Genomic DNA, 26,887 nt, shown 5'->3' with positions numbered 1-26,887 from the left:
GCTGCACGACCAGCTCTACCCTCACCTACTGTATCCTCACCCATCCCTTGTAGATTGTGAGCCCTCGCGGGCAGGGTCCTCGCTCCTCCTGTACCAGTCGCTGTCACATTGTGTTCAATGTTGTAATTGTTCTTGTATTATACCCCTTTTTCACATGTAAAGCGCCATGGAATAAATGGCGCTAAAATAATAAATAATAAGAATAATAATAATCAGCTGTGTATAGAGGGGTTACTGTTACCTATCATTGTAATCCTGCCTCTGATGATAAGGAGCCTGCTGAAAACTCTTCATGAAAGAACAGGAATTATAAATCTAAAATAGTTCTAGTGGCAAGTGTGAAGATTGCAAGATTACAATTTTTTTTTAATAGATAGTGATATTAAAAAAAAGATTGCCAAAAGTAAATACATGTAACACAAAAACCTAATTTTGATAATAGGATATTTTCTAACTACCCATTCCCTTTAAGGCCCCCATACACATTAGACAGCAGTCAGACAAACAATAGTTTAGCTATTTTACAGTATCTCTCCCCCATACACAGGAACGCTCGGCTCGGCCAAGTGATCCTGTGCTTTCTATGAGATCCGCTGCCAGACTCCTCGGTCAGAGACTTATCTCTGCACAGAACAAACGCTTCGAAATTCAGCAGACCGGATCCTTCTCTTCCCCGATATCACCTGTCGGGAGAGACTCAGCAGGCCCCCATATACATTGGATAGATGGACAGTCCATCCATAAGTTGAGTTTGGATGAATTATCTAATGTGTCCTGGGGACTTTAATGGAAACAACACAAAAAAATTAAATTTCAGTATTCCCTTGGGAAGTGTCCCCAACCTTACTGCAACAGAATAAGCCTGCCATGGATGTGAAAATCCAAACATGATCTTTTTTCTGAACAGAAAATGTCTGCAGCATGTGGATGAGATTAGCAAAGGCTCATCCATATTCCTGACACTTGAACTGGCTGCACATTTTACCTGCACAAATCTAAGTGAAACATGTAGGGAAAAAGTGACTGTTGTTTTAATATTTATTTCATAAATCAATAGTACATATGAAAATAAGCAACTTTGTAATATATCTTATCAGAGAAATCTGCTTCTTTCTCCTCCTTCACTCTTATTTTACTGGTAAAATCTGTATTTAGTGACACCTTTTTCCAGTAGTTAGATAGGAGATGCCAGTTGGTGTTTATAAAATTCTATGGAGAAGGGACGGGGAAAGAGATGGAGGCAGACAGAGACATTCCGCTGTAAGTTCACAGGAAATGACTGTTACATGGTGAAGTTCAGGAGAATTTTCAGCAGAATGTCAATGTCGGCCTCTAGCTCCTCCTCTCCATAGAATCTTAGAAACACTAACTGGCATCTCCTATCTCAGTAATGGGGAAATCTGTCTTCACTGAATACAGGTTTTACCTATAAATTGAGAATGAAAGATTGGACCAAAAGGAGACAGAAGCAGATTTCTCTGATAAGATATACTACAAAGTTGCTTATTTTATTTTCACTATTGATTTATGAAATAGAAATTAAAACGACGGTTACTGTTGAATTTGCCACATGTGAATTCACTGTCTTTCACTGCCAATGATCCAGCACATGGTTCAGATCTCTCCAAGAACATAATATAGTGGTCAAAAATGTAAAAAAAAATAAGGGTACACTTAAACCAGACATCTGACCTCGGTGAACAAAAGATTCAAGTTTAATCTATAATTTATTTAATTGGTTGCGAACAAAGTGACGTATCAACGGTGAAGAGAGCAAAATTATCAACCAACTTAGAGCTGGATTCCAAATCACCCCACCACCACCAAAAAAAATTGAAATCACAGGCGAATCCAACATTCAGTTGATAATGTGCCTCAGCCCTGTGCTTGGTCCCACGTCCTGGAAAGCTGGACGTCTGGCCATGCTCCTGATGAGAAGACGGATGTGATCCTGGGGATCTGCTCAGACTTGGATCAGGGCATCACTGAGGTCCTGACCAGTCTGTGGTGATACTTGGTGGTGTCGGATGTAGTGATATAAAATGTCCCAGAGGTTCTTAACTGGATTCAGGTCTGGGAGAGGGCCAGTCAATGGCACCAATGCCTTCATCATCCAGGAACAGTCTGCACAGTTGGACAAGGGGAATAAGAGAAGAAAAGTAGCGACATAAAGCCCATAAACATTTTTTGATGTAAAAAAATATATATACCTTTATTAAACATATTTTAAATAAAAAACAATTCAAATGCATAAGGAGTATCTGACACCAATGACCATGTACAGAGAAAAACGGACGTATCAAACATCCAGCCCTTTTGGTATATCAATACAGTCGATGATTAAATTTACATGCTCCAATCCATACTACCACTCAAGTATTCCCACTAGTCTAGGGCAGTTTGTAAGCCATATATGATTAAATATGTTGTATATAGAGTATATAGCTACCTTAAATGCAGGGAGCCGGGAGCGTACCAACGGCTGGATGGTGTACATCCGCCCCAACGCGTGTTTCGGCGAACCTTCGTCAGGGGGCATATGGTAGTGTCAGTGTCATCCTTTTAAATGTCCCCACACCAATCATCACATGCACAAAACTGGATATCCATGTTCTGATCAATCTGTTTGAGGACCTTTGATGACGCATACCGCGTCATGACGGGCAAAGTGGCCCGTGGCGTCGGCATCACGTGGCTCCCGCGTTACGATCAGTTGACCCTGGTGCAGGTCCTCATGATGAGATGCCGAAAGCCGGGGGATGCACCGCAGGCATGACGCGCATGCGTACTTCGGCGCTCAAGGCAAAATACTAGGAGCTGATCATACAGAATGGAAGCGGGAGACTATGAATATACCGTACATATCCCACCAGGAATTAGAATAACCAAACTATGGATCAGCCAAAAGGTCTGATCTTTATATCTACGAATAATATCAATTCTGAAAAAATACACTACTATATGCATATATTGTGACAGATACAAAGAGTACAAATTTTAACAATTATACAATTTTTCACAATAAGTATTAGTCACGTATTTCACATATAAAAATCTTTTTCACACTAGAGGTGCATAACATTTATAGTTGAAACTCCCACACAGTATGCTGCCATCATTTCCATATTCTAGATGTCACAATTTCCGATCCTAAAGCACTGATTCTTCACAATCGATTAGGCATTTGGCCCTATTAGATACATGTAGATTAGGGTTGAGCTAGTATGTTCTGTCCGAGTATGCTCGGGCCGAGCTCCGAGTATTTACAGCTGCTCGGTGATACGTTTGAATCGCTCCCGTGTGCATGATTTGCAACTGTTTGACAGCTTTATTACATGTTTTAAAATATTTTTATTAAGTTTTCAATTAACAAAACTGTAAATACTTTATGTATTATATTATACAGAGTGGTAATTGTAGATATAACATATGTGAGTTATTATCATATAATACAGATATATCTATGCAATATGTTTTAATCACAGATTTACAAGGAAAGAACATAAAATTGGGGAAAGGGGAAAAACAGACAACATAAAAGGAACTTACAACATAATCATACAAATTGGTTAACCAAAAGGGTAATACATTACTTTTAACATCCCGAATTCTTACAAAGAGTATCATAGCCTAAGTTTCGGAACTACATTCAGTTAGTGAATTAAACAAAATGATATAAATACACCGTTATTGAATCAGAATTCAAAAATCGTAGTTTCACAATGTTAATGGAGAGTCAAGAAATTAAGTTTGGCATAAAGTTTTGCGACCAAATATCCCATTTAAATTTATATTTATTCAAGTCCTCTTCTGTCTAAGGGTTATATTGTATTCATAGTTATTGTGGATAGAAACTCTGTCTATTACATCTGCTATGGTTGGAACTTCAACTTGTTTCCAACGTGAAGCTATCAACAATTTAGTAGTTATTAAAATGTGACAAATTATGTGGCTTAGATTGTTGGTGAAAGTATCTATACCTAGCAGCAGAAGAACCAATTGTGGATTAAGGGAAATTCGGAAGCTAGTGAGGTTTTTAATAAGGTTTCTAAACTCTGTCCAAAGATTATTGAGCTTAGGACAACAGCTTTATTACATGTGAGGAATGCAAAAGAAACAATCATTCCTCACATGTAATAAAACTGTCAAACAGTTGCAAATCATGCACACGGGAGCGATTCAACCATATCACCGAGCAGCTGTAAATACTCGGAGCTCGGCCTGAGCATACTCGGCGAAAGGGTTAATAGAACATACTCGCTCAACACTAATGTAGATATCTTCTTTATGCTTAGAGGAATAGACCAACTCGTTGGTACCATAAGAGGTGGAAAGGTAAGCCAACGTTTGGCTAAATTAGAAACTCGTTGGATTTGGACCTTGGATACTGTTTATCCTAAGGGCCTCAACGAACATTTGAGTTTTGTCCCATTTCTATGATCACCGGCTAGGAATACATGTGCATAGCTTGGTTTTAAGTGATTTTATTTATGTATTTTATTTTAATCATTCCTAGATGTTCACACGTCTATCCACGTGTCTGATCATGATCTGTTACGGATGTCATTATTATTTCATCATCTCCATATATACTTTGCGGGAGCTGCCATTATGAACGTCACGTATCCTAAGCATAAAGAAGATATCTACATCTACATTTATCTAATAGGGCCAAATGCCTAATCGATTGTGAAGAATCAGTGCTTTAGGATCGGAAATTGTGACATCTAGAATATGGAAATGATGGCAGCATACTGTGTGGGAGTTTCAACTATAAATGTTATGCACCTCTAGTGTGAAAAAGATTTTTATATGTGAAATACGTGACTAATACTTATTGTGAAAAATTGTATAATTGTTAAAATGTGTACCCTTTATATCTGTCACAATATATGCATATAGTAGTGTATTTTTTTCAGAACTGATATTATTCGTAGATATAAAGATCAGACCTTTTGGCTGATCCATAGTTTGGTTATTCTAATTCCTGGTGGGATATGTACGGTATATTCATAGTCTCCCGCTTCCATTCTGTATGATCAGCTCCTAGTATTTTGCCTTGAGCGCCGAAGTACGCATGCGCGTCATGCCTGCGGTGCATCCCCCGGCTTTTAGCATCTCATCATGAGGACCTGCACCATGGTCAGCTGATCGTGACGCGGGAGCCACGTGATGCCGACACCGCGGGCCGCCCTGCCCGTCATGACGCGGTATGCGTCATCAAAGGTCCTCAAACAGATTGATCAGAACATGGATATCCAGTTTTGTGCACGTGGTGATTGGTGTGGGGACATTTAAAAGGATGACACTGACACTACCATATGCCCCCTGACGATGGTTCGCCGAAACGCGCGTTGGGGCAGATGTACATCATCCAGCCATTGGTACGTTCCCGGCTCCCTGTATTTAAGGTAGCTATATACTCTATATACAACATATTTAATCATATATGGCTTACAAACTGCCCTAGACTGGTGGGAATACTTGAGTGGTAGTATGGATTGGAGCATGTAAATTTAATCATCGACTGTATTGATATACCAAAAGGGCTGGATGTTTGATACATCCGTTTTTCTCTGTACATGGTCATTGGTGTCAAATACTCCTTATGCGATTGAATTGTTTTTTATTTAAGATATGTTTAATAAAGGTATATATTTTTTTTTATATCAACAAATGTTTATGGGCTTTATGTCGCTACTTTTCTTCTCTTCTTCCTGTAGTTGTGTTTACGATGCCCCTTTACTAATTGTCCATGAGTCTTCCCATAGTGGTGGTATACCTTTTGTGAGATAATGAGGACTCTTCTGTGGTATGTCTTAAACAGTTGGACAAGGGTATGGGCATTGTCCTGAACAAAGTGATAATGGCTCTGAGGATTTCATCCTGGTAGCTAACAGTAGTCTGGGGACCATCGGGTATAATGCGACTTTCCAAGGAAATGTTTCCATGGACCATGACGGAGCCAGCGCCAAATCAGTCATACTAAATGATGCTGTAGGCAGCATAATGATCCCACAGCGTCTCCAGACTCCTGTCTGCCGCATGTGCTAAGGGGAACCTGCCCTCATCTGTGAAGCATTCGGGGTGCTAATGGCGGACCTGACAGTTCTGGTGTTGATCGAGGTGCACAATGCTGGGCTGTGAGCACAGGTCCCACTATAGTCGTGCCCTCTTGCCTCCATCATGGAGTCTCTTTCTGACAGTTTGGCAGAAGAGTGCACATCAGTAGTCATTTGGCAGCGCTCCTCCTGTTCCTCCACCCAAAAAGGAGCAGATACTGGCCCTGGGCTGATGCCATTCTGCAAGGACACTACCAAAAACCAGAGAAGAATCAGCCAGAAAGGATAAGCACAGATCAATCGTCTGTGGCCACCACCTTCAGAACCATTCCTTTTTTGGGGACTGTCTTGCTGTCTGCACTAAAATAGGTGACTGATTCACAATTGCTCAGGCTGCGTTCACACGAGGATGCAGTCTTATGCTTCCTACCTCGACAGATTGATGGCCTTGACGTTTACATGACTTGGAGTTATACTGTGATGTGTAAGTATTTGGGAGCAGACAGACGGCCGTATTTCTTGCGCAAGGATCACTTCGCAATCCTCAGACTGACTGTCGGCTCTCCTGACCTGAGTGTGACCCCTGCATAGAAATACATCACGCAGTCACCCTCAGGTCAGGAGGAGTGCCGGGCCAGTCCGTGCACTGCAGACAGACGCACGAGAAATACGTCCGTCTGTCTGCGCCCTTCCCTTACCTTTACAAGCTCTCAGGAAAGGCCAATGCCTCTCACAATCTGCTGCTGGCACTTTATTTTCTTAGCTGAATTGATGTCTGCTGAGGGTCATAAGGCCCCGTCACACTTCGCGACGCTGCAACGATCCCGACAACGATACGACCTGTCAGGGATCGTTGCTGCGTCGCTATGTGGTCGCTGGTGAGCTGTCAAACAGGCAGGCTCACCAACGATCAGGGGAGCAGCGACATCGTGGAAAGAATCTTCAACGATGTCCTGCTCCTGGTTACGAGCCTGCTGAAGCAGGAGCAGGCTGGTAACTATGGTAAACATCGGGTTACTAGGGGCACACGCGCTCCTAGTAACCCATTGTTTATCATGGTTACCACTCTGCTACAGTGAGCGGGAGGTTACCGCTCACTTTAGCAGGCTCGTAACCATGATAAACAACGGGTTACTAGGTGCGCGTGTGCCCCTAGTAACCCGATGTTTACCATAGTTACCAGCCTGATCGCTGCTCCCGCTGGTCACACGCAGCGATGTGTGCTGACCAGCGGGAGAGCAACGACCAAAAAATGGTCCAGGACATTCTGCAGCGATCAGCGACCTCACAGCAGGGGCCTGATCGCTGCAAAGTGTCACACATAGCGACATCGCTGGTGAGGTCGCTGTTGCGTCACCAAAACCGTGACACAGCAGCGGTCTCGCTAGCGATCTCGCTATGTGAGACGGGGGCTTTACTGTTCCGCTGCTAAGATAATAAGACAATAAAACTGGATAATGGAGTAATCTAATTTATAATTAAGCAGGAAATTCAGTGTTAGGCTACGTCTACACTAACATATAATACACTCTGACTGTGGACTGCAGTGAGCAGAATGACTGCTGGTCTCCAGGCTCAGACTGACAGCATCATGTCTACCTATGAATCTACCTATGAGGTTGTTAGGGCTCACTCCCACTTGTGATGCATTTGGACGAGTGCAATCTTATAAAAAATCAGCATGCGCTTGCCCAGTGTTACCCTATGGTGCACCTCACATCTGCGATTATTTTCTCATGCTGATTTGGCATGCAAAAACAATCACATCATGCTGCGATTGCACCGTGAATCGGATCGCACGCATCCAAATAAGTCTATGTGTGCGTGTGAAACATAGCACTGTACTCAGATATCACCCGAGTGCAGTGCGATTCCCAGACGCCAGCAACAGAGGAGATGGAGAAATTACGTTCTCCATCTCTTCTGTAGCTTTGCTGTGATTCTCTGATATGAGAAGATTGGAGAACAGAGCACTGACACTCGGCTCCTGCTCACAGCAGAGCAGGAGCCGAGTGTCATTAGCATCTCGCATCGGATGCTATACGCTAGTGTGACCCTGGCCTTTGAGTCAGGAGACTTGTAGTTGAGTCAGGCACAGCGGTCCATACACAGCCCGTGTAACATATTCATGCGACCGTAGCCTATCGGTGCTGCTTTGCATTAAGTGTCTACCTGGGGAAGGCAATTCACCCTATGTAACCACCGACCTCCGGACAGCACAGAATATATTATATTCTCACCTTATGCACTGGACATATAGACTCACATGAACGGTTGAGCACGTATTACTTTACCTCTCATTTGTTTGCCAATCCCTTTAGAAAACTCCAACCAATGCTAAAAGAAAGAAGAGAGAATACAGTCATGTACTGATTTCAACTTAAATATTCCGTCAGGACATCCAGGGTTACAATGCTGCTGAATCAAAGAAACAACTCACCAACACTTAGGCCAAGACTACATTGTGATTATAGGAAAGCATTCTCAATGTGGTGCCACATGTATGATTGTAAGTGCAAATACTCAGTTACTGCAGCACCACTGCAGACTCGCCCATTCAAGTCTATGGGTGTGAGAAAAAAATGGATTCTACATGGAGCCACAGTAAAGCATCCGATTATTACAGATACATTGCAATTTTGTAACACAGGAAACTGTAAATGATTAATAACTGCTGTAAAAAAACGGACTGCACACGGATGACAAGTGAGAAAAAGATCGTCTCACTTTTCTGGATGGCATTTGTACCGATTTTATCATTTTGCCGTGTGACCCTACCCTTAGGGAAGATCATCAATATCAAAATCCTAAACACCTCTTTTAAGCCTTAAAATATAACTTTAGGCAACAAGATGAAAATGTAGGTTTACGCAAAGTAGGTTTAATGTGGAGATCTAACCCCGTCTTTCCAAAAATAAATCATTTTTAAATATCCTGTAAAATTAACAAATTATTTCCATTGATAGGATGAGGGCACTGTGATTACATTTACTATGTGCTGTTGTCAGTAACTTGGGAGAAGTACCCCAGAAATAATTGGGATGTAAGCAAAGATGGCCAGGAATGCCCCCTAGTGGCCAAAGCATGGCATTCTTCAAATTGCCTGAATACCTAATAAAATTAATTTTACCATTACACCAAGCATTATTTTACCATTACACCAAGCATTATTTCATTTTTACCCTTTAGCTCAAGCCATTGTGAAGATATTCGTCATACAATCTTATGAACATTTTAAAGAAAATATGACCCTGTGTAACAGAGCGGCTTTCTAGATCCCTGGGGAGCTCAGTGCTTACTGCGGTTCTGCAGCCAGAGGTTGCAATATTGAACAGTCCCCATAACAAGTGTGGTGATGTGTGGAGGTAATTTTAATGTAAGTGGTATTGCTGGCGATCAATAGGTCAGCACACAATATCCCTGACGGGTAGTTTAGGGGTATGATGACTAATGGTCCTGCTGGTGAAGAGTGCTTTTTATTGTTTGCTTTTAATATCACCGGTGATTTAGGTTGGCTGATGGGTAAAAATAGTGTCCATGGCCGTCTAGGGAAGACAGCGATTAATGATAATATCCCTGGCTGTCTAGACACCACCAGCCATAGCGATCACACTAAATCTCCACGTTTGGAGCTTGGGCCAATATTCAGACAATTTTTTTTGTGTCCATAAATAACCAATGATATTTCACCTATGTGCTGTTTTCTTCACTGACTTGAATTGGCGAGTTTGATCCCTGATCAAAAACATACATGTCTCCATTTTTTTTTTTTACAGGCAATCGGTACGCAATGAGAACAATCCATTAGGCTATAATAGGTACATGCGCTAGCTGTGAAACACAGATGTCTGAATGCCTAAAGCACAAGCTTCGACCTGCCCAAGGACCACATCTGGTGACAACACCCAGACATTGTGTTTCTGCCTGATTCACATTTTATAATATTTCTCTATTGGCAATCAGCAAATATCTGGCTACAATGTCTTTGTAAAAAAAAATGGCAAAAATGTCACTAAAATAGCAGCCTCCATGTGGGAAGAATGACTGCGGGCACAGGCCTTTTTCCATTTTGTAGGCACTGGAAACAAAATGGGTTAAACTTTCCTGCCATTGAAGGATGATGAACAGACAGGAATCAATTTCTGAGGTTTATTGGTCAACGCGTTTCGAAGTTTCAAACTTTTTCATCAGGACAAAACAGGGCTGTGGAGTCTCCGACTCCCTCATACATGGCTCATGTTTAAGTGATAAATTTACTGTAGCACAGATTCATCTCCGCTAAAAGTCTAGACCCTTAGATCAGGAATAGGACAGACATTTATAGGACATTTCATAACTTTCCCAAATTCTTATGAAAAAATATTCCCCACAAACTGCATTGAACTACTGTACCCAATTTATTATATATTTTAGAAGTTGGAGTTGGTCCATTTTATACCGACTCCAACTCCACCATAATGGACTCCGACTCTGACCCCACGACTCAGACTCTACAGCCCTGGGACAAAACTACTTCGAAACGCCCGATCAGGTGAGAACGATGTGCATATTCTTCTCCATATTATCTACCCAGATAAGACCCTATTGCGCTCTTTGTTCCTTCCAGGTTTTTTCTCCTATTTTTTTCCATCCTGTGGAAGAGATACTGTATGTAGTGCTAGGTGTAATGGCACACTGCTCATGCCCAGAGCGGCACATGGAGACGCCACATCTGCTCAATTGTACCGTAAAGCAAATCAGATCATGCAATGCAACTACTGAGGTCTGGATGTACATGATGTGAACAGCGTTTTATCCATTCATCGTACTCGTCTGGCCACAGATGGAATATTACACATAGCTTTGGTCTTTCTTATGTAAGGAGGACATAGCTGAGCCTGAGGGGTTTACAGGCAGGCGACCACAGTAATCAAGGGAATGTGCGGATGTCAGTGTAGGAAAGATTAGCGCAATTGTAATGATTTAGTTTGGAGACAAGGAGGATTAGGGGGTGACCTGATTACCATGTATAACTATACCAAAGGTCAACAGAGAGCTCTGTCTAATGATCCTTTAATATCCCGGACTGTAACTACCAACAAGGTGGCATCAACTACGTCTAAGACAGAAGCTTCGGCAGAGTTTCTGTACTGTATGGGCAGTAAGACTATGGGACTATAAGATCTTCTCGCAGTGCTGTGAATTTAACAGCTGAGTATTTTGTACCGAAAAGCAGCAAATTTCATCCTTTGCGTTGCAAAGAGCAAAACCCGGGAAGAAATCTGCAGTATAAAATGCACAAATGCAGAGAATTTTCTATCCACTGCGTATACAACCTTTGTACATAACTTTGTACATAACTCTTAGCTTCCTGATAATTGTTTAATCCAGGGATTTAGGGCTCGCTCACACTGGCGTGTAACACGGCCGAGTGCTATCTGATGTTTTATCGGATAGCTCTCAGCCCAATGTTATACTATGGGGCACCTGTGGGGGCACATATGGTATTGGCAGTCCAGTAGGGGTGTTGGTAATATGCTGTTATATAGATAGAGGTGCATCTCACGTAATGGTGTGAATGACACCCTATGCAAGCCTGTGTGCAATTAGAATACCAGGCAGCTGCCCCAAGGATGTTTGGTGGGTTAGTAAGTGGTTGTTTTCAGTATTTTGCACCTGTGCTGCCCCCGCCTTTATCATGGGGGACCTGCTGCATCCTCTTTGTGCATTTGTGTATGGACATGGCTGCTTTTTCTCTCTTTCAGTGTTTTTATACTATGGGACAGTGCAGATCTGCAATTCGGCATGAGAAAAAAAATCGCAGCATGTTGCGAGTGCATCCGATAATCGGATCACGCGCACCCATACAAGGCTATAGGTACGTGTGAAACATCGGACTGCACTCGGATGTCATCCCAGTGCAGTCCAACATACACCGAGACAGGCAATGGAGGAGATGGAGAAATTACATTCTCCGTCTCCACAGCAGCTGTGCTGTGATCCTCTCATGTGAAAGGATAGGAGCACAGAGCACTGACACTTGGCTCACACTTGCAGCAGAGCAGGAGCCGAGTGTCATTAGCATATCGCATCACATGCACATATAACTGTATTAATAAAGTTTGGTCAAAGCCAAATACAAGGAAGTATCAAAAACAAAGCAGCTTTTTTTAAAGCATGACACACAAAAAATAACTGCGTCAAAAACGCAATGGAAAAAAAAGCAGGTAAAAAAGGCACTATAAAATGCAATAAAAAATGCAATTAACCTAATTCAGCTAATAGGTGCAGAAAATCTGTAACATCAAATAATCAATGTGGGAACGTAGCCTTAAGGAACCAATGACTATATGCTTAAAGTGAATCTGTCAGTGGCTTCATGCTGTCCAAACCACAGGCAGCATGAATCAGAGCCTCACTGCACAACTGCAACCTATAGTATGTTCATTACTGAAACGCTCTGGTGCTTCACAGGAAATGTAGTTTGAATATCCATCCGAGGTCCATATGACTAGTCCATTGCCTTTTCCCTGCACTGCTCTATGTGATTGACACGTATCTCCCAATGTACACACGTGGGAGAGACCTGTCAATCAACTGGACCGATGCGGATCTCTAAACTACGTTGTGCACACATTTCAGAAAAAACATACCTAATTGCAATCATGCAGCCAGGCTCTGTTTTACACTGCCCGCGGTTTGGGCATCATGAATGGACTGATAGGTGCTCTTCAACAGGAGTTACGCCACCTTTTTCTGGATTAATGGCATCGCTAGGACTGAGCACCGGGGGCATGTGAGGAAGGTCTTTTGCCCAGTGCCCTGCATATTCTGGACTGATGATTTTCACTTTTTCAGTTTGTCCTCGGGATGTGACTACAATTGAAAACTAGTAAGGAAACAGCTGTCTCCCTGTAGACAGAGCAGGCGTGAGTGTCATACGCTGGAAAGAATCCCCCCTGGCACAGGTAAGCACGGGCTGGGCGAATGGAAAAAGGGTGACTGCAGCTGGCATGGGGACATTATGGCAAGCAAGAGTGGCATTGTAACTGGCATGAAGGGCATAGTAGCTGTTATGAGGGGCATTGTGGCCATCATGGGGAGCATTAAAGATACAGAGATGACAGAAGGGCAAACAGGTTGTGACGGGGGGAGCTGTAGCTGCCGAGACTTAAAGCCATTGTGGTTGATATGGAAGACTACAGTCAGAGAAGATATCAACTATACTTCAATTAACTGGTCTATTCTCTAATTATGCCTGATCACTACCGTATTTATCAGGAAATAATTGGGTAATTGATAAGAGTCATAATTGGAATATTGGTAATTAATGCCTTTTGGTGTCATTTTTAGTTGTTCTTTCACTTACTCTCTGCTTGTCGGGATCTACATATCGGATTCCAAAGTAGTCTTTCTCCAGGAGATTCAGGTGGTGACAGAGGAGATCAAACAGCTGCTGGCCCTTTGCATCTCTCTGTAAGACAAGAGAAAATACTAAGTAAGCGATAAAAATGTCTTGAATGAGAAGCAGGCCCCCCACCCGAGCTGCGTCAGAGGAATCTCCTGCAAACCAGTATCCTGCTCTGCACTGATGAGGGGCAAGAGCCCGCAACAGCAGTCCAAAGATGGGAGTCTGGTTTGGCTATTATAACATAGTACTCTTCCTTCTGGTGAGCTGATTTGCATACTTTATTCCCATGGTGAACTGCCTAGAAGTATACCTCTTTGATCTCTTCAACGAGAATGAGTACCACCCCCTAAATAACATTAGAATAGGAGTCAGAGAGAATGATAAATTAAATGTGAAGGTGCGATGGGATGCAGGAGCACATACTGCAAATCAATGTTCAGGAAAACTGCCAGGAATTGGTTGGTAATCCAGAAGTCAGACCCAGGAAACAATATTTTATGACCTATCATTAATGTCATGAAGCATAGTGTTCGGAAATGTCAGCAGATTTTTGCTACCTCATCTGAGAGCAGCATAATGTAGGCAAAGAGACCCTGAATCCAACAATGTATCACTTAGTTTACTGGGTACAGCAGTGATTGTAATACAATCAGAGCTTTTAGATTAAGGAATACAGCAGAGCTGAGAAAGCAAACCCCGCCCCCACCAGGCTCCCTGTGTACAAAGTCCATGGACAGTGAGCTACCTATCACAAGATGAGGCGTGTCAGACTAGCATGCACCCACTGCTGTGTCCCAGCAATGATAAGCTCCTGGTGATACAACAATCATTGCAAGCAAACAAAACCTTAGGAGCTTGATAAGGGAGGCATCACTGAAATCTGTGTTTTAACCCCTACCTCATGCTGTCTTCAGATTACATAGCAAAACCCTACTGACAGATTCCCTTTAAGGGTGTCTGGCTAAAAATATATATATATACAGTATAGACCAAAAGTTTGGACACACCTTCTCATTTAAAGATTTTTCTGTATTTTCTTGACTAAGAAAATTGTACATTCACAATGAAGGCATCAAAACTATGAATTAACATTATGTGGAATTATATACTTAACAAAAAAGTGTGAAACAACTGAAAATATGTTTTATATTCTAGGTTCTTCAAAGTAGCCACCTTTTGCTTTGATGACTGCTTTGCACACTCTTGGCATTCTCTTGATGAGCTTCAAGAGGTAGTCACCGGAAATGGTTTTCACTTCACAGGTGTGCCCTGTCAGGTTTAATAAGTGGGATTTCTTGCCTTATAAATGGGGCCGGACCATCAGTTGTGTTGTGCAGAAGTCTGGTGGATACACAGCTGATAGTCCTACTGAATAGACTGTTAGAATTTGTATTATGGCAAGAAAAAAGCAGCTAAGTAAAGAAAAATGAGTGGCCATCATTACTTTAAGAAATAAAGGTCAGTCAGTCTGAAAAATTGGGCATACTTTGAAAATGTCCCCTAGTGCAGTTGCAAAAACCATCAAGCACTACAAAGAAACTGACTCACATGAGGACCGCCCCAGGAAAGGAAGACCAAGAGTCACCTCTGCTTCTGAGGATAAGTTTATCCAAGTCACCAGCCTCAGAAATCGCAGGTTAACAGCAGCTCAGATTAGAGACCAGGTCAATGCCACACAGAGTTCTAGCAGCAGACACATCTCTTCAACAACTGTTAAGAGGAGACTTTGTGCAGCAGGCCTTCATGGTAAAATAGCTGCTAGGAAACCACTGCTAAGGACAGGCATCAAGCAGAAGAGACTTGTTTGGGCTAAAGAACACAAGGAATGGACATTAGACCAGTGGAAATCTGTGCTTTGGTCTGATGAGTCCAAATTTGAGATCTTTGGTTCCAACCACCGTGTCTTTGTGCGACGCAGAAAAGGTGAATGGATGGACTCTACATGCCTGGTTCCCACCGTGAAGCATAGAGGAGGAGGTGTGATGGTGTGGGGGTGCTTTGCTGGTGACACTGTTGGGGATTTATTCAAAATTGAAGGCATACTGAACCAGCATGGCTATCACAGCATCTTGCAGCGGCATGCTATTCCATCCGGTTTGTGTTTAGTTGGACCATCATCTATTTTTCAACAGGACAATGACCCTAAACACACTTCCAGGCTGTGTAAGGGCTATTTGACCAAGAAGGAGAGTGATGGGGTGCTATGCCAAATGACCTGGCCTCCACATTCACCAGACCTGAACCCAATCGAGATGGTTTGGGGTCAGCTGGACCGCAGAGTGAAGGCAAAAGGGTCAACAAGTGCTAAGCATCTCTGGGAACTCCTTCAAGATTGTTGGAAGACCATTTCCGGTGACTACCTCTTGAAGCTCATCAAGAGAATGCCAAGAGTGTGCAAACCAGTCATCAAAGCAAAAGGTGGCTACTTTGAAGAACCTAGAATATAAGACATATTTTCAGTTGTTTCACACTTTTTTGTTAAGTATATAATTCCACATAATGTTAATTCATAGTTTTGATGCCTTCATTGTGAATGTACAATTTTCTTAGTCAAGAAAATACAGAAAAATCTTTAAATGAGAAGGTGTGTCCAAACTTTTGGTCTATACTGTATATATATGTATTTTTAGCCAGACACCCTTAAAGGGAATCTGTCAGTAGGGTTTTGCTATGTAATCTGAAGACAGCATGAGGTAGGGGTTAAAACACAGATTTCAGTGATGCCTCCCTTATCAAGCTCCTAAGGTTTTGTTTGCTTGCAATGATTGTTGTATCACCAGGAGCTTATCATTGCTGGGACACAGCAGTGGGTGAATGCTAGTCTGACACGCCTAGAATATAAGACATATTTTCAGTTGTTTCACACTTTTTTGTTAAGTATATAATTCCACATGTGTTAATTCATTGTTTCGATGCCTTCAGTGTGAATGTACAATTTTCATAGTCATGAAAATACAGAAAAATCTTTAAATGAGAAGGTGTGTCCAAACTTTTGGTCTGTACTGTATATATATTTTTTACATGCCCATATAGTGCAACTTGAGATAAAAATCGGGCTCCCAAATGCAAGACATCCAGAAAGGGCTACACAAAAGCATCTTTCATTTGAATGTGAGCTGTACAATGCTTTTTATCCCCTGTGGTGGCGCTGCAGGAGAATTAAGCACTTGTTGCTGAATTGCCCTACAAATTGTAGCTTATCTCTGGGGGTCCCAGCAGCAAGACGTCCTGCAGTGATATCCCTTATATGGTCAAGGGGGATTTCGATTCTTGCAGCTGTGGAGAATTCACATCGTCAGTAGTTACCATTCTACTGTTTTATAACGAATTCTGGTACATTTACAACCTCTGCTATTGCACAGTGACAGCCACTGGGCCTCTGTATTTTGCAGACGGTGCTAAAAGGACAGCTGGGTAAAGGGGGGCCATGAATTCACTCATGGCTACCAGGCTCCGCTGGGTGCATGGAACATTGCAAAGCCGTTTTTAGAATACGTCATTTTCTATAGATAACTTACATAGTGAATGTGTGTATGTATATACAGGTGCATCTCACTAAATTAGAATATCATCAAAAAGTTTATTTATTTCAGCTCTTCAATACAAAAAGTGAACCTCATATATTATATAGAGTCATTACAAACAGAGTGATCTATCTCAAGTGTTTATTTCTGTTAAAAGTTGACTATAATCATCAACATTACATGCCACTGTATGTATTTGTGTATATGCATCTATTTTTGCGATGTGAGTGCATGTATATACTGCTATGTGTATGTATGTCTACACTGCTACTATGTGTATATACAGTATGTGGGTATGTAAGTATGTGTGTTTATTGATATACTGCGGTTACTTGCATGTATGTATATACTGCAGCTATGTGCATTTCTCTCCTTTCATATCAGGATAGGTATAACCCTATCACACATTAGCTGATTTTCTCACACTTTATATTTTTGTTTCTGCAGAAAAAAAAGAAAAAGATAAATCCACCCTGACAAATGTTCTGTGCAGGGGAAGCCTTTATCTCCCCCTGGCAATGGCCTACTGTGGCTAATACTAAGTACGCTCCTGCTAAAACATGTCTTCTAAAGCTCTGGAGGATTATGCCAGTAATGAAAAATAATGCAAGAGGAAAATATGAGGCAGGACACAAGTATCTCACCCCGCGAGAGACTCCATTACTGGAGATCACTCACATCCGGGGAGCTCCTCATTTATTGCTTGTTATGTGTAAACTGTGACTTCTAATTCATCTTGTGGCCTTTATATATACTCAGGAGCCGCAGCTAATGAATTGCTTCTAGAAATACCAGAAAGCTAAGTATCTCTGCAAAGGCAACCTAGGACCAACCAGGCTAATAGCGGGATTACAAAACTGGGCCCCCAGAATCATCGGTGGAGCCCCCTATTAGCTACAAAGGCCATGACTGAGCATAATCCTTAAATAGCATTTCTATCTGAAATTATATATATATATACATACTGATCTCCTAAATGAGCAAGCAGATGCCACTAACAGGCGACCTTACAGTCCTAAAAGGATGACCAATAGGCTTTTCATGGATGCAGTAAGGCATGTATTATTGCATAGAGTCACTACCTCCATCCCACCCCGTCTCATTCATTTATCCCAAATGGCCCAGATAATGTGTTTTGCCCCATGATGCACACCAAAGGAGAGGAACAAAGTATATAAACGGTATAACAAATACATCGGTGGTAAACAGTGGTGCATTAACGGTGAACGTGTGTATGCACCCATCAGCCGTAGCAGGTAAACCACTGACAGGTGAGAATAACAATCACATCATGTGACAAAGGGACCTGAGAAACGGTGAGATATATAAGAGAACAGTCAGCTCTTGTGTTGGAAGAAGAAAAAAAATGGTCAAGAGCAAGGATCTGAGCGACTATGACAAAGGCCAATTTGTAATGGCTCGGCAACTGGGCTAGAGCTAATGAAAGACAACTTGGGCACCCTTGAGTGGTAGTGGCTTTTTCAGCAGGGTAATGACCTTGTTACAATCAGAAATGGTTTGAGGGACATTACAAAGTTTACAGTGATGACTTGGCCTTCACATTCCCCAAATCTCAATCTGATGGACCATTTTGGGATGTATTGGAACAAGTGAGATCCATTGAGGCTGTACCTCAAGGGTGCCCAAGGCTCATTGATGGCAATGGAGAAAAAAGGGCAATCTGTCTAGTCTGAAACAGCAGAAGAACTACTGTAGCACAGATTAATGAAAATGATGGATGTTACGTAGCTCTAGACTGGTCAGACTGGCCATGCTGAACCTTGTCCACCGCAAACAGCACCTATGATGGGCATCTGAAGGTAAAAGATAAACCATGGCGCAACAGAAGCTGGTCTTGTGTTCTCTTTTTCATTGTGTGTGTTTACATTGCTTAGATGCTTAGAAGAGGAAGAGATGGTAACAGGCAGGGTTGTGGAGTCGGAGTCGTGGAGTCGGAGTCGGTGCTCATTTTGGTGGAGTCGGAGTCGGTATAAAATGGACCGACTCCGACTCCTAAAATATACACTGCTCAAAAAAATAAAGGGAACACTCAAATAACACATCCTAGATCTGAATGAATGAAATATTCTCATTGAATACTTGGTTCTGTACAAAGTTGAATGTGCTGACAACAAAATCACACAAAAATCATCAATGGAAATCAAATTTGTTAACCAATGGAGGCCTGGATTTGGAGTCACCCCCAAAATTAAAGTGGAAAAACACACTACAGGCTGATCCAACTTTGATGTAATGTCCTTAAAACAAGTCAAAATGAGGCTCAGTATTGTGTGTGGCCTCCACGTGCCTGTATGACCTCCCTACAACGACTGGGCATGCTCCTGATGAGGTTGCGGATGGTCTCCTGTGGGATCTCCTCCCAGACCTGGACTAAAGCATCCGCTAACTCCTGGACAGTCTGTGGTGCAACGTGACGTTGGTGGATGGAGCAAGACATGATGTCCCAGATGTGCTCAATCGGATTCAGGTCTGGGGAACGGGCGGGCCTGTCCATAGCTTCAATGCCTTCATCTTGCAGGAACTGCTGACACACTCCAGCCACATGAGGTCTGGCATTGTCCTGCATTAGGAGGAACCCAGGGCCAACCGCGCCAGCATATGGTCTCACAAGGGGTCTGAGGATCTCATCTCGGTACCTAATGGCAGTCAGGCTACCTCTGGAGAGCACATGGAGGGCTGTGCGGCCCTCCAAAGAAATGCCACCCCACACCATTACTGACCCACTGCCAAACCGGTCATGCTGAAGTATGTTGCAGGCAGCAGATCGCTCTCCACGGAGTCTCCAGACTCTGTCACGTCTGTCACATGTGCTCAGTGTGAACCTGCTTTCATCTGTGAAGAGCACAGGGCACCAGTGGCGACTTTGCCAATCCTGGTGTCCTATGGCAAATGGCAAGCATCCTGCACGGTGTTGGGCTGTGAGCACAACCCCCATCTGTGGACGTCGGGCCCTCATACCACCCTCATGGAGTCGGTTTCTAACCGTTTGTGCAGACACATGCACATTTGTGGCCTGCTGGAGGTCATTTTGCAGGGCTCTGGCAATGCTCCTCCTGTTTCTCCTTGCACAAAGGCGGAGGTAGCGGTCCTGCTGCTGGGTTGTTGCCCTCCTAAGGCCCCCTCCACGTCTCCTGGTGTACTGGCCTGTCTCCTGGTAGTGCCTCCAGCCTCTGGACACTACGTTGACAGACACAGCAAACCTTCTTGCCACAGCTCGCATTGATGTGCCATCCTGGATGAGCTGCACTACCTGAGCAACTTCTGTGGGTTGTAGAGTCCGTCTCATGCTACCACGAGTGTGAAAGCACAACCAACATTCAAAAGTGACCAAAACATCAGCCAGAAAGCATTGGTACTGAGATGTGGTGTGTGGTCCCCACCTGCAGAAATACTCATTTATTGAGGGTGTCTTGATAATTGCCAATAATTTCCATCTATTGTCTATTCCATTTGCACAACAGCATGTGAAATTGATTGTCAATCAGTGTTGCTTCCTAAGTGGACCGTTTGATTTCACAGAAGTTTGATTTACTTTGAGTTATATTCTGTTGTTTAAGTGTTCCCTTTATTTTTTGAGCAGTGTATAATAAATTGTGTACAGTAGTTTAATGCAGAATGTGCTGAATATTTTTTCATAGGAATTTGGGAAAGTTATGAAATGTCCTATAAATGGCTGTTCTATTCCTGATCTAAGGCTACATTCGCACACAGCGTTTTTGCTGCGTTTTTTGAGGATACGTTTTTCAGCTACAAAAGCAGATCAGCTTTTTAAAAAACCGCATCACCTGAAAGTTTTTTGAGCTCATAGATAATGTTTTCAATAGCAAAAGCAGATTAGAAAAAACCGCACAAACTGACATGCTCATTCTTTGTGAGGATCCGTTTTTGAGCCCAAAAATGGATCCTCACAAAACGATGTGTCTGAATGTCATAACTTGAAACGCATTGACTTTGCTGGGATGCCCAGAGTCACTGCATTTTACTGCAAAAAACGGATCAGCAAAAAGGCTCTGTGTGAATCATGGCTGTAGCCAGCAAGGGGCAGGGGGGGCAGCTGCCCCCCCCCCCCCTAGAAGCAGGAGCACGCACCTATCAAAACTCACTTGTATGCTGCAGTGCTCCCGTCCTGCACCGGCTGCAGGGGGCAGTCTCCCCTCCTCTGTCCTGTCTTCTGCCGTCTTCACCAGAGAGAGGAGGGGGAGGGGTGCCTGCCCTGCACAGGATCTGATTCCTGGGCCCCGAGCTGGAGAAAGTGAAAGTACTACTGCTCATCTCTGTCACAGGAAGGTAACTAATGCTAATATTGTAGGTGATTATTATGTGCTCTCTGTACAATGTGTGAACTATATGTGCAATGTACTATTTGCTGTCTGTAGCTGTCATCTGTCTATCACACTCTATCTATCCCTCCATGTATTCATCTATCTATCCATCCCTCTATCTATCCATCTATCTATCCCTCCATCTATCCGTTCATCTATCCTTTCATTTATCCCTCTATCTATCCATCCTTTCATCTATCCCTCCAGCTATCCCTCCAGCTATCCATCCATATGGCTATCTATCATCTATCTATCCATATATTTATCCATCCATCCATCCATCCCTGTATCTATCTATCTCTCCATCTATCCATCCCTCTATTAATCTATCTATTTCTCCATCTATCCCACTATCTATCCATCCCTCCATCTATCTATCCATCCCTCCATCTATCTATCTATGACTTTATCTATCTTATGTATCTATCCATCCTTTCATCTATCCATGCATATGACTATCTATCATCTATCTATCCATATATTTATCCATCCATCCCTGTATCTATCCATCTCTCCATCTCTCTATTTACCTATCCATCCCTCTATTAATCTATCTATTCCTCCATCTATCCCACTATCTATCTATCCATCCCTCTATGACTTTATCTATCTATCTATCTATTTAAATATAAGCAATATATGTGGGAGTCGGAGTTGGAGTCGGAGTCGGAGTTGGTGTAAGGGAAATTGAGGAGTCGGAGTCGCAGGTTTGGCTTACCGACTCCACAGCCCTGGTAACAGGATGCATAATGGAAAGACCAACCAGCGGAGGTGGTGTGACTCTTTGGGCAATGTTCTGCTGGAAAACCCTGACTCCTGACATTCATGTGGATGTTATTTCCACATACCGCTTTCCTAAAGACTTATGCCTACCAAGTGCTTCCCTTCTTCATTGTAACAATATTCACTTGTGGCTGTGGCTTTTTCAGCAGGGTAATGCCCCTGTCACAATCAGAAATGGTTTCTGAGAAGGTTCACAGTGATGACTGGGCCTTCAAATTCCCCAAATCTACATCTGATGGATCATCTTGGGATGTACTGGAACAAGTGAGATCCATGGAGGCTGCACCTCACAATTGCTAGTAAAGGATATGCTGTTAATGTCTTGGTGCCAAATAGGGTGGTCTTGGGGACTCTTTGCTTTGATGATGTACACCTACACAATATTAGGCAGATGGTCTTCATGTTATGACTGATTAATGTATATTTGATTGGGAAGAGGGGAATAAGTTGCTGCCAGACAACCTTGGCTGTGTCAAAGGAGCAGACATGGTGAAACCCAACAGGTCATTCCTTCCCCCAATTTCAGACATGGGGGGGATGGAGAAGTGATTTTGCTGATACAGGCAGTTTTATCTAACTTCAACCTAACGTGTGTATCCAGCTTTCAGAAGCCTATAAGAGAACATTTATTAGGGCCCATACTTACATACATATATTCACAAATTTTGGGGCACACTATTTTTGCACAATAATTTGAGACTTTTTTCTGTTTCTCGACACTTTGTTAAATGGCAGGCATCTGTTAAAAATGTGGTGCATTTCAATAATGAAAGGTTTGTTTTAGACTGGTGTATCCCCCCTACAGATTGCAATCTCAAAGCAGATGGCTGCAAGGCAACGTTACTAGGTAGAATCTCCATGAAGCAATGATCGTTCACACAACTTATACTGGTAGTGAATTAATTTTAAGAAACAATATCCTTGATTGTGGAAAACGGTGAAAAAAAAATCCTTTCTTTCTAGGCCTAGCTTCGCTCTCCCTATCATTTCCAGGCATGGGGCTCGCAGGCCCTGGGTTAATTGAGCGGCTCTGATCTTATTGTGTGCTTGAGTGGACTATAATCTCTTAGCAGGGAAATGGGAGCGTGGAGAGAGCTGATGTGCCGTCGGTGGCTCGGCGGTATTCACCTACAGCGTTCGCTATCAGGGCTCCTAGGTCAGGGGCTAGCTCTCCATAGGGGCCACACACTATGGATGTGTAGTGATTCCACTTCTAGGGTGTTTTACTGCTAAATGTACAAGGTAAGGAATTGAAATTCATGAAAACACTTTTTTTTCCGCTGTGATTTTAGAACACCCGTCATATTACCATCAAGCTCTCAACATAACGTTTGGGGAATTTTTCTCCATTTATGAAGACAAAAATCTAAGTTATATATTTAGATTAACCACTTCAGTAAAAGAGCATCTTCCCTTGTTAGTGACCAGACTCCTTTATTTAACTTCTGTTAGGATATCCACATAGATGTTATATCTTTCTGATGATGCTTGAAGCTTTGTTACTGTACTTTCTTATAGATGCTTTTCTCTCTTTGATGTTTAAGGGCTAAAAAGGTAAAAAAAAAAAAATGTTCACTAAAATAAAGCTTTATAGTAGTTCCCCTTTTAGCTATGGTCACTTTGACATATGCTCACCTCTTTTACTCATTTTAAACACTATTTTTTTAATATTGTTTACAATTTTATGTGTTTTTTATTTTGTTTTTGTTTTTACACAATGGTCATTTGAGACCTTAGGGTGCTACCTTTTAGTGTCTGTCTTATGACCGCAGTGCAAGGACCTCCTGACTTAGATCAATAGAGGGTCCTTTGATGATATGAATCCGGTTAAGAAGAACCAGGGGAGGTGCGCGTTATAATTATCTGAAAGTGGCGTAAAGGGAGTCTATGTATACCTGACAAGCAGTTCACCCTTCCTACGGCTATACATTTCTTGTGCAGTCACAAACTCTGAAATTACGCTTAAAATTGTCCACGTTTGACATTTTGTGGTCTGCAAAATGGGATTGTTTGGGGACCCAAGAAGTTATTTAACTCTTTTGCAAATAGAAATTGATTGAATTTACTAATATACTTTAATATAAAAAAAACACTGATGTCCCAATAACAGACCCCCTCTTGCAGTTGATACAACTTCACTTGCACCCCTGTTCCAATACATGCAAGGGCCTTAGCCCACCCTCCTGTGTGAGGAAGAGGTTGGCTGTCTGGCTCAGTTCATTAACTAAGCCAGCCTCCTTCTCCTTTATGGCTGTTGCACAAAGAAGGGTGCAGACTTAGCAAATAAACTCAGCATCACAGACAGCCTTCTTCATGCATGTCACCAGCACCCAAGGCAAAGGGGATGCTCTCTGAATGTGTCGGAACCAAATTTGATAGTGAAGGTTCTATAAATCCCATCCACTTTGCTGGAACTGTAAGGCTGTGTGCACACGGTGCGTTTTTGCTGAGTTTTTTCCGTGCGGAATTGGCCCAAAATGCTAGGGAATCCTTATGCCAGCAAAGTCAATGAGAATCCTGAAGTGCTGTGCACATGATCAGTATTTTTCCTTTCAGGATTTGCTGGTCTTTTAAGGCTATGTTCACACGTTGAGTATTTGATTGCAGAAATTTCTGCAACGTTTCTGCATCTCTTGGCAGAAACCGCAGCCGTGTTTTTTTGCCTGTGTTTTTTCAGTGCATTCAATGGGTGAAAAAGACGCTGCATTTTTTGAGCAGTAAAATTACGCAGTGTCAAAAATTCCTTGTAGGAACTTCCATTGTTAGGGATTTTTTTTTACAGTTTCTTACATATAAAATCATTCATGGAGGTACAATCTGAGGCGGCCGGAGCAGACTATGGGCACCATAAAGATCAGCACAACACAGATTTTTACTAAGGCTATATGAATGAGCCCTCGATCCGCCATACTGAACCTAGTCCTATACATACTAGAAATCCACATAGTGCCATCATCCTGGATATAGGACAATGTCTAAATCCTGTAACTAATTTCCTTATGCGCCAGATCTACGTGCCGTATTATGTGTAATATACTATTAGCTAAAACATGTAATGAGGTGATAGTGATCGCAGCGACTCTGAGCTTCGGCAGAAGTACGCCAGCTATATCTTCATTTTTCGAGCATATTTACCCTTTAAAATAGCATTTGCTTTAGCACGTACCCCCAGAGACGTCGCACAAAAAGAAAGTGTCTGATGAAAGAACACAGATTTCTCATCAAGCCATTTAATTTCTTTATTCCCTGAGCTCTGGTTTACTGGAGTCTCTCTCGGCCTGTTCCATCTACAGATTCCCCTCCTTCCCTCGCACGGCTCCTAATAGAATTCACCCTGACTAATTCTTGTGATAACGCACAAGCAAATGCCAGCCGCGCTCCGAAAATCACTGCATACCTCCTCTGTCTTCACACTCGCCAACCCCCAAATTCACAAGAGAAAAGGCTATGTATAAGGCCACGTTTACATGTTGAGTATTTGGTCAGTATTTTACCTCAGTATTTGTAAGCCAAAGCCAGCAATGGGTGAAAAATCCAGAAGTGGTGATGTGTTTCTATTATACTTTTCCTCTGTTTGTTCCACTCCTGGTCTTGACTTACAAATACTGAGGTAAAATACTGACCAAACACTCAATGTGTGAATGTGGCCTTACAAGACAATTTACAGCTTTCTATGTTTATGAATTGCAATGTATTCAGAAAATACAGAGACTATACTGTGACATCTGATTTTTTTGTGTACCCACAGACTTGAATGAGCAAGTCTCATCTGACACAAAGAAGAAACTTGTGCCTGCTGCAATGTTTTTCACACACAGATTCGGTCAGTGAACAAAAATATGGCTCATCTGCCTTGCCCCAGTCAATAACATTGGTTCTAGTGTTGTCCGTGCGCTCTGTCTTTGGTTGCAGACAGCGCTGAGACCAAAAATACGGTTGCATAAAATGAGCCATTGAAAAAAAACAGAAATCAGAGGGATCCTATAATTGTCTATGTGGTCTATCTGGTATTTTGTGTCAATTATGAGACAAGATTTTTGCAAGAGTTTTGGTTTTTCTGTTTCTATAACAGAAAAGAATGAAACAAGACTGAACGCCAGTGTGAACCCCGCCTTATGGTGGCGAGTAGCCACCATGTAACTCGGATGACTGTTATCTGATGTTTCATCAGATGGCACTCGCTCCAATGTTATACTATGGTGCAGTGCCAAGTCGGCATGAGAAAAAAAATTGCTGCATGCTGTGATTGGCAGCTTATATCGGACGGCGCACACCCATATGGGTGCATGCAAAACATCAGACAGCACTAGGATGGCATCCGAGTGCAGTCCGATATATGACGACTCCCACAATGGAGAAGATGGAGAAATTAAGTCCTCCATCATCTCCACACCCGTGATCCGAGAATTGGATCACAGGAAAATGACACTTGGATCACGCTCGCAGCAGAGTATTCTCTCGCATGAGACAATCATCGGATGCTATACCATAGTCTGAGCGAGCCCCTAGTAGCAGATTACAGCCAGCTCACCGCATGTGCAGTCAGTCCATTCTCCCTTGTCACAGGTGTGTAGCAGTATAAGGCCTCGCTCACACTTGCATATAAAAAAAAAATCGGTCCCATTTTTATCCAGGAAAGTGGGACGATCTTTTCTCACTTGTCATCCGTGTGCTGTCCGTATACAATCCGTTTTTTTCTCAGCAGCTATTAATCTTTTACAGGACCATTTACAATTCCTATGCTACAGAATTGGAATACAGTGGGTACGGAAAGTATTCAGACCC

The 26,887-nt window shown here is 42.5% G+C and overlaps 1 protein-coding gene across 1 annotated transcript in view; it reads right to left on the bottom strand.

The window, feature by feature from the left end:
• The window catches only part of FRMD5 (FERM domain containing 5), a 72,025-nt gene that overhangs the window by 30,219 nt on the left and 14,919 nt on the right, over positions 1-26,887 (bottom strand). Inside the window, exons 2-3 of the mRNA XM_073653509.1 lie at positions 13,411-13,515; positions 8,357-8,399 (exon numbers count right to left, since the gene is read on the bottom strand). Of these exons, the coding sequence (XP_073509610.1) occupies positions 8,357-8,399; positions 13,411-13,515 (148 nt within the window). The remainder of the gene's footprint in view (positions 1-8,356; positions 8,400-13,410; positions 13,516-26,887) is intronic.

Source organism: Phyllobates terribilis, unplaced genomic scaffold (assembly GCF_046119375.1).
Source record: "Phyllobates terribilis strain yellow unplaced genomic scaffold, ASM4611937v1 Scaffold_11__3_contigs__length_659146591, whole genome shotgun sequence".
In the NCBI taxonomy this organism is placed as follows: Eukaryota; Metazoa; Chordata; class Amphibia; order Anura; family Dendrobatidae; genus Phyllobates; species Phyllobates terribilis.
The sequence above is the reverse complement of the archived record's forward strand: the minus strand, read 5'-3'. Positions and strand labels throughout refer to the sequence as shown.